Source organism: Gobio gobio, assembly GCF_949357685.1.
Source record: "Gobio gobio genome assembly, chromosome: 9".
Classification (NCBI taxonomy): Eukaryota; Metazoa; Chordata; class Actinopteri; order Cypriniformes; family Gobionidae; genus Gobio; species Gobio gobio.
In genome coordinates, this window is record NC_137115.1 from 36,100,548 (window position 1) to 36,110,258 (window position 9,711).

General features: G+C 40.2%; 1 protein-coding gene across 1 annotated transcript in view; it reads left to right on the forward strand.

Moving 5' to 3' along the window:
- Nucleotides 1-9,183, forward strand: part of hgfb (hepatocyte growth factor b) — a 43,483-nt gene extending 34,300 nt beyond the window's left edge. Inside the window, exons 15-18 of the mRNA XM_079825095.1 lie at nucleotides 2,681-2,830; nucleotides 2,927-3,033; nucleotides 4,807-4,949; nucleotides 5,538-9,183. Coding sequence (XP_079681221.1) covers nucleotides 2,681-2,830; nucleotides 2,927-3,033; nucleotides 4,807-4,949; nucleotides 5,538-5,720 — 583 coding nt within the window. The 3' untranslated portion in view covers nucleotides 5,721-9,183. The remainder of the gene's footprint in view (nucleotides 1-2,680; nucleotides 2,831-2,926; nucleotides 3,034-4,806; nucleotides 4,950-5,537) is intronic.
- Nucleotides 9,184-9,711: the final 528 nt, after the last annotated feature.

Here is a 9,711-nt window from a genome sequence, read left to right on the forward strand (position 1 = left end):
GAACTGAAGCCTGTAACCCAGCTCTACAGTCTGCAGGACCCACGTAGACACACTCGGAAGGCATGACCATGCGCCGAGATAATCTACTAAGGAAACCAGCCTCTCGAGGCTGGCCTCGGGTGTCAACCGAAACTCATTCCCGACCCCCTGAAGCGGCTAACCGGCAGGGAGCAGTCGAGAACGTTTTTCGGTTGGCGCACACGTTCGCTGCCCAGTCGCAAGTCCTACTGGAGGCGACGACGGCGGCGGCGTGCGTAAGCGGGAAATCAGTGAGGCCCGAAGCGTCTTTGACGGCGGGAACACAGCACTGATTTCCCGAGAGCTCCTGGGGGAAAACGACCCCGGTCGCTCCTACCCGGGAGAGGGGGCTGGCCAGCAGGGGCCTCATCTAAGGGAGCAGCTCGACAGGGCCGCAACACTAGGGCGGACACTGCGATTAGCCCTTGCCTAAACCTGATGTGTCCCGCAGGCCACAAGGCGGCGAGAACGACATCACTTCAGGAGGGCTCCATCTTAGATGAATATCCAGTTCACAAGTTAAACACGCTTGGGTGACAGAATTAAAGTATCCAATTTATCAAAGTCAGATAACACGACACTCAATTCCTCGGAATTAAATGCCATCATAATCACCAACCCCGTGCCAACTGAACTGAATGACAGGCTGAATAAAAATACATCTAACTCCTCAAAGTCAGATAATATTTTAATTTAATTCCTCAGAATTAAATGCAGCCACAATAAGGTGAAACAAAGTCTGAATGATAGGCTGAAAATCTAACTCCTCAAAGTCAGATTATATTTTATTTAATTCCTCAGAATTAAAGGTGGCCGTAATCATCAGACAAACTGTTTTAATTGTATTTATATGGACTCATAAACCCCGCGTTGCAACGTGGTTCAAGCCGTCATAATACAATTGGCTTTCATCCCTCGAGAAAAAAGCCAAACAGTTTCAACAATACGGTGAAACATGGTCTGAATGACAGGCTGAATATCTAACTCCTCAGAGTCAGCTCATATTTCATTTAAATCCTCAGATTTAAATGCAGCCATCATGAGACGATACTGTTTTATCGTACTACGGACTCGTAACCCACACGTTGCCTCAGCAACGTGGCTCAATCCGTTAAGCCAACCAGTATCTCATGCACACCGATCGCGTGTGTTCACTTTAATTGCATATATAAGGAGTGCTCATGACTTTGACTGCCTCGATGCTGAGCACGTCTAATTCCTCAGAATCAGACCGCTGAAGCATCGGGTCCTCCGCCCCGGGGGAAGAAGCCGCAGCGCGGGCTTCAACACGGGGAAGGAGAACATCTGAACTGTCAGACAAAGACTGGGAAGGTGCCTCAGCAGTCCCAAGTCCCGCTGACAGTCCATCCGTAAGCCCCATGACCGGCCTCGCCGCACCGCCTCGGCGGATGCGGGACCGATCCACAGGGCTCACGAGGCTGGCCGGTCTCACTGAACACGACCAGCCGAGAGCGGAGCAACCTGAGTGTCAGCTTTCATATAATGCTCGTAAGCGGCTCCCTCGAGAGCCGCCCGAGTATGCTGAACACCCAGACACTGCACACACAGCAGGTGTGCATCCGAGCCCGACATGTAACGGGGACACGGATGCACACACTGCTTAAACTCTCTCACTTTCCAGTCGCCATTTCACACACACTTTCACTTTTTGACAAACAACAATAAATAGACAGACAGATTTCACACAGAGCGCTATGCTGAAGAGCGATAACTGCCATTACTATGCCCAGGCTCCCCTTATGTAACTTCCGGGTACGCAGTCATAGTTACGTCATGACGCAACACCAATCAGGATTGGCCTGATTTCATTCATACTTCAGACGCGCTGTTGCTTAGGGAGTGTCCCCAAATTCGTCGTTCCGATGCAGTGCGAGTTCCCTCGAAAGGGAACCCTAAATAACGACTTATGTAGTGATGACGATTTCAAAACACGGCATCATGAAGCTTCAAAGCGTTATGAATCAGTGAGTCGAATCATGATTCGGATCGCGTGTCAAACCGCCAAACTGCTGAAATTTGGCGATCCAAACTGCTGATTCGACTCGCTGATTCATAACGCTTCGAAGCTTCATGATGCTTTATTTTGAAATAAATCGTCATCACTATATAAGTCGTTATTTAGGGTTTTTGTGCGCACAAAAACTATTCTCGCCGATTCATAAAGTTATTTTAGAACCACTGTAGTGAGATGGACTTTGTAACGACGTCTTTAGTACCTTTTAAGGGTCTTGAGAGTGAACCGTGCATTGTGCCAATGGAGGCCTTTCAGAGCCATCAGATTTCAACTAAAATATCTTAATATCTGTTCCGAAGATGAACGGAGGTCTTACGGGTGTCGAACGACATGAGGGTAAGTAATTAATGACAGAATTTTCATTTTTGGGTGAACTAACCCTTTAAGTTAAAAACTATATTGGACTTGCAAACATGCAGTTTGCGAGTAAAGTTGTCATAACAACTTTAGTGTCGCAGAAACAAAAACCGGACCGTTCAATTTTCATGATCAGAGAAAGAGTAGAAAATGGTCATAAAATGGTCTTAAAAAAGAGTATGATATAACCTAAAAGAAAAAAGAAATGAATTCAGGAATATTTTTGCCCGAAACCTAAAACCATACATTTATTATGCTTTTCCCCCCCAGCGTGCCTGACCTATCAGAGTACAGAGTTTGGCTTAGTATATCCCATTTGAACGAATCTGGTGAGAATGACTTCCACAGACAGGAGAGGAGAATCTCGCATGTCATCTGTGGCCCGGAAAATTCTAGTCTCGCCCTTCTCAAACTGAATCGGTAAGACCTGTTGATTAATCAATATGTGTATCATTAAAGTATTCCACGTCTGACCTTATTCCTTTGTTGTTGATGAAATGTTCCTCTTTCACACAGACCAGCGCTTATAAGAGAGCATGTCAGAATTATTCAGCTGCCCGTGGCTGACTGCAGCATTCAGGAGGAAACCATATGCTCTGTGTACGGCTGGGGTGAGACTAAAGGTAGGTTCAACTTAAGAGCTATGTCTTCAGAGACTCCCCACCACCTGACAGCTTTGCAAGCACACAGCATTGCTTTCATGCTTTCGACCTAACAACCTCTCAATGCCCACCTCATAGACAGACACTTTGTACAGAGCACCAGCCTCCATAAATGTTGTTGCTCACAATTTGAGATTCACATTTTAGATTTTGGTGCAGACTTGATTTCAGTTGACCATAAAGTTTGGTTCATTTTATGAATGTGAATCTATTATCCAAACTTGGGTGCGCACTAAGGAACGAGACTCGAATATATTTAAAAAATGGGGACAGGATTGGTAATTAACCAGGGCTCATGGCAAAATAATATCCACCAAAAGCAACCTTATGCGTATCAGTTCACAACCCGTTCTCACTCCCAAGGCGTCAAAATCCGAAGCATGGTCAAGTGCTTTCCGCGTCACAATAAAGACACTAAAGGTACCCCTAGGCATCACTATATCGACGCGCTGAGTGCTCCATTCATTTCAATGAGAAACCTTTGGCGTCATACACAGACGCGTTGGGTATGGGAACGTTATCGTCATGATGATCATATATTGGGTTATGATTTTGCCATTATGACATGTTGGAGTGTGATTCTCAATTTAATCAGACAGCATAATTTTATTTACGCTATCTAAACACGTTTTAACATGTGACCCAACCCCATTCCATCCCTAAACCTAGCCATTTGTGTGTTATATGAAATAAAACACAGATATAACAGGCAGATACGACTGCATGCACAATTTATTCAAAATGTACAAATATTCTAAATATATATAATATATATATATATATATTCTATATGATATATATATAAGTGTTCCGAGGCCAAGCGATTGATTTGTGTGAAGGAAATCCCCAAAAGCGATCAGCGTCTCCATCCGCAGAAGATCATGAACACATTCAATTTCAAATATTGCCGCCCGTTATGTCAGTTTTCATAGATACCAATAGATATCATAGATTGTAAAATGTCATTGGCTCTCGTGTGTCTTGTGACCGATTGCGTCGTGCTAAAGAGTTGTGTGTATTATTTGAATGAGATATGAATGAGTGCGTTCACGGAGCGGCGGGATCATCATCTCAGTGATTAAAACATCAAGATCAACTCTGTTCTTTACATAAAGACATCGTATGACTTGAGAAGACTTGGAATGCAACATGAGTTAATACTTTTATGCTGTTTTTGGTCAGTTTTTGCAATAAATACCTGTGACTGTACTTGTATTTGGCTGTTACGTGTTTTATGTTATTTAGAAGTGGGTAGGTTTAGGGTAGGAGTTGGGTTAGCTGCTCCAAAACATAAAAGTAACCTTTAAACATTAATAAAATCATGTCTGCTTTTACAAATGCAAAGAATAAAATTAGTCTTGATCTGACGCATTGGGTAAACAACTGAAATGAATGGAGCACGGAAAGGCACTTGACCATGCTTCAGATTTTGATGCCTTGGGAGTGAGAATGGGTTGCTGTTCAGTGGTTTAGCCCACTAGACCAACATATCCACCATCTGAGAAAAAAGAAAAAAAAGAAAAAAAAACATCCTCTGCAGAGTTCTAGTTAATAAACAGCTTCCAAAAGTATTTATGTTGATGTTGAAAGCATTTTGGAAGTTTTTTGCGGTTTGGAAGTAACAGTATGAAAGCAGGATGATGGAAGGCGCAGATTCATATTGAGGCAAACATGCCAAATGTGAAAATTTGCATACTGTAGCTTATCTAATAGAGGCTTCTCTGGCTTTCTCAGGCACTGGACATGAGGGAACATTGAAAAGGGTTCATCTGCCTATAGTGAGCAACGACCGATGCCGGAAGCTTCACAACGGGACTCTTCAAATAACTAGTTCTAAACTGTGCGCTGGTGGCAGAAGGGATGAAGGAGTGTGTGAGGTGAGTTTATTCATCAGATTTACTCTGCGGAATAGACTGCTCAAAAGTTTGGGGTCAGTAAGTTTAAAATAAATAAATAAAGCATTGCCAATATTTAGCAAGGATGCATTAAATTCATCAAAAGTGACAGTAAAACTTCTACATTGTAAAGAATTCTGTTTCAAATACATGTTCTTTTGGACTTTCTATTCCTCAAGGAACCTTGAAAGTCTACAAAAATATTAAGCAGTACAACTGTTTTGTACAGTACAACATTGATAATAATAATAACAACTGTTTCTTGAGTACCAAATCAGCATATTTGAAGTATTTCTGAAGCATTATGTGACACTGAAGACTGGAGTAATGATGCTCACAATTTAGCTTTGCCATAACTTGAATAAATTACCAGACATTTTGAAATATATTCAAATAGATTTTTTAATCAAATAAATGCAGCCTTGGTGAGCATAAGAGACTTCTTTCAAAAACATTTTAACATCTTACCAACCCCAACATTTTGAACGGTAGAGTATATCACTTCCACCTTTTACCTTTGTTATACTTTGGATGTATTTCTAAATATTTCTTTTTTTTTCATGCTCACAGAAAGACTATGGCGGCCCTCTAGTATGCCAAGAGAGTAACAGTAAAGTCATTGTTGGCGTGAGCATAAACGGCAGAGGATGTGCCCGACACAAACGACCAGCCATTTTCGTGAATGTGGCCTTCTATGCCGGATGGATTCATAAAGTGTTCAAAAATTATCCAAACTCAGAACTAAACAACTGATGAAGAACATTTTAAGATCACATGAGCGGGATCGAATATACGATCTGATATATAATACAGGATTTCCATAAATCCAACAGTTTATTTCTTGATTTAAGAATCATCTGAACAGCTCTTGTTGAAAAAGTTCTTGAGAAGTTTCCCAGCTTGGCCGTGAAACATATATTCAGCAAGAGCTAAAACTGAAGCTGAAACTGCTGCTCTGAATTCAAGCAATTTGTACACCTAATAATGCCAGAACCGCAGAGCAAGGCGCTGGAAGACAGAGTCTCTAAAGGCTAAATTCGCAACTAGCCATACGGAAAGATAAAGACTACTGGACCAAAGTGCGGACGAGCAGCCAGTTTCAAGAATCAATAGCAATTCCTGGCCGCCAACCAAAAACCTCAAGTCCTCGAAGAGAAATCTTGCTGCAGTGTGCTACAAAGCATTCATATGTATGTTCAACCCAAACATTACCCATCAAACTAACAATCTGGACTTCAGTTGGGATATTGGATTCAGAGACATAACCCCAGTTTGAGTCTGGATTCAGACCAGGACTTGACATATGGATACAAACTCTTGAGATCCCAACAGGAATCTGCCGTTCCCTCATTTAAAAGAGCTCAAAGCTGACCGACGTACCCGCTACATATTTCGGCCGCTCCTCATCGAGAGAGAGGGCTGTTATGATTATAAGTACTTGTTGATATAAAACCCTCATTAACGGTGTCATTCAAAAAGCCCCTCGATAAAGTATTAGCTGTTAGCTGTTAGCATAGCGTGTGCAGACTAAATGTACAATATCTTATGGGTAAAAGTATACACAGAAGGCTTTTTTTTGCGTTTATGCTCCTGATAATACTTGAAAACACACATGAGGGAGGTCACTGTGTCCTTCAATAACACCTCCTCATGTCGCCGTTACAGACTGTCGTTTCTTCAGCGTAGGTGTTTATATAGTCAAAGGTGTTCCATCCATTTCCAGTGTTGATATTTTGTCCGCAAGCCTGAACGTAGAGATGACATGACCTGCTTGTAATGACATGCAGCAAAAAAATCGTACTTGTCATAACATATCAGCATCTGAGGTTCCCATACACTATGTTTGGTTTAGAGCGGAATTCAGAGGAGGATTTGGAAATGTGTGTTGTAAATACTGTGGTCATGGGAGTGGGGTAATCACTCCCAGTTCTTTCGTAGGTCTCATAGACCTTTATAAGATGTTCGGGGACGGTGGCCTCCTCCATTCCAGTGCCGTGTTGTGTGCTCATTGGGTGGTTTTATATATTTGTAAATATATCAGTGTTAATACAAGAATGAGTGGGATATTATATGTGTGTGTGAATGTGTGCAATGCTGCAAAGATGCATTGAAGCCGAAGCGTGCACCTCTGCAGGACAGAGAGCAAAGCGAGCCACATTTTTGCGTTCCTGTTGACATCTGAATAAAGGGCAGTTAGGGAACTTCGCAGATTCACTTTTTCAGATCAGAGCCGTTGTAAGATAAATCCGAGTGATTTTCTTTCTTGTGTGGTCTTGGATCGCTCATTCCGCGAGCGCCTCGTTCTCTCACGCTGGCCTGCCTCCAAAAACAATCAACTTGGGAAATTACCTCCAAAAATCATGTCGGCTTAAACAAATAGCTCTCTGAGTGATGGCTCGTAAGTGTTTGTATTCCAACCACTCCCGATGCTAATTATGTTGGTTAAAATGAAGGATGAGTTTAATTTGTAAGAGTCCTGAGGCACAAGTCCTTATGTAAGGACGTTGTTGAACACATTGAGATTAGTGTTGCTAAAGCACAAGACAAGGCAAAAGAGTCCTTTATTGTTACCTCATTTGGCTTTAACATTGATCAAAACAAATGTTTTCTTTTTGTTTTCGTGTAGTTGTGTTGGAACAATACCAAACGTGTTTAAGGAAACCTAGAAGCTGCTGGAAGATGAAGAGGCTTGTTCTGATTGTTTTAAAGAATGGGGGCGAATTCAATTGCAGCATTTTGGTGCGAAACCTGTCGTATTCCCTAACCAGGGGAACAGCCGTTGCCATTATTTAAGTGCAGACATGCCTCCTTTACATATATGCAAATTAGGTTCATTTTGAGTGCGCATTATTACACAAATCCCATTAATATTTGCCTATCACAATTAACATATTACAACAAACTCTGTTTAAGGTTCATTTCAAGAGATGTTTGTGTACATTCTCTATTGAGCATGGAAGTACAGATTTTGTTTGCACTGGTACTTCATTTACATCATTCTTTTAGTGAATCGGGAGCTAAAACATGGAAATCCACCACGTAAAATGAGATAATTATGAGATTAAAAGTCATGCATGAGATGAAAATTAGAGAAAAATTTAAATTATGTTACATTTGAGATGAAGTCGAAACTGACGTAAAAAGGCGTAATTATGACTTTAAATAGGCAAAAATGATGACATACTACTAAGTCATAATTATGAGATAAAAAGTCATAATTTTGAGTTAAAATGATCACAAGAAATCACTTGCCTTATTTGTGTCAAAATTATGACTTGTGTCAATAATTTGTCAATTTTGACCTTTTATTTCATAATATTGACTTTTAGTGTTTTTATTTTATAATTGTGAAATTTGCCAAAAAAGAGATAATTATGAGATCAAAAGTCATATTTATGACAAAGAAAGTCTTTTATGAGATGAGAATGAGAGAAATGTCTAAATTATGGGATGTAAAGTCAGTTATGACAAAAAGTCGAATTTATGAGTTACAGTCAAAACTGACATAAAAAGGCATAATTATGACTTTGAATTGTGGCAGTCAAAATGAAGACATACAAAGTCATAATTATGGCAATCAAAATTATCACAGAAATTGCTTGCCCTAATTTGTGTCATAATTTCCATTTAAATGTTTTGTCAATGTTAAAATTTATTTCATAATATTGACTTTTTGTCATAATTTTGACTTTTTATATCATAATTGTGAATTTTTAATCACATAACTTTTGACTTTTTTAGTCACAATATGACTTTGTATCTTTTTGTAATGTCATACTTACGATTCACCAAAGCATGATCTTTTTCCCCTTATGTGTCAAAAATGAGCTTCCAAAAAAAACAAAAAACAAAAAACAAAGACAGGCAGTGTGTGCACATAAAAAGCTGCTATCAGCAGGTGCACTTAAACTCTGAATTCCTCCCTTTGTGTCTGAAAAGCCCTGTGGTCCATCAGAGTTCCTGTGTATTGGATCGGTTGCTCCTCTCTCTGATGTTTGTATGTGAGAAAGAGGCAGGTTGTCTCATTTTTGAATGTATAGTAAGCTGCTACGGACAACGTAAAGTTGTAAAATGTTGTCTTTGTACAGTGTTTAATGTCTCACATATTCATGTACAGTAATATTCATACTCAATGTATTATCACCTCTTACTCCGACAACTGTATTTATCAACTTTGAGTGTGTTTGTGTTTATTAAAATATATATATGTGCCTTTACTTCTGCATATCTGGCAAGTATCTCTCAAATAACAATAATAAAGTTGAGGAAAGCGAGACAATAATAATGATTAAAAAAAAAAACTTTCCCCACACCTCAAAGTGGAAAGATTTTTGCTCAATTTTGCTGAAAATGTCTCCCAAGTGCTTTAGATATGACATTTTGTTCATCATTTAGCAGATGTCCTGTCATCTAAAACCATTTTACAGCATGCTGAATCCACAGATGGTCCAGAGCAGCCTGGGGTAAAGTACACAAAATTAAGATTTGTTTTACCCTTGAGTTTTTGGATCCCCTTTATTGAGACAAAATCTCATTGCTTAGTGTGAGCGGCCCTAAATTCAGAAAGTTTAAGCGTCTGTATTGACCCTCTCTTTTTGTCCCGTCGACTATCACTTCAACATGAAATTCTGCTGCCCTCTTTTGGTGGTTATCTTCTTCGGGATGAGTAGGACACGCATTATAAAAAATGATTTACAAACCGCTGTTTGCATTTTCTACGGAGCTTGGTAATGTGCAATTCATC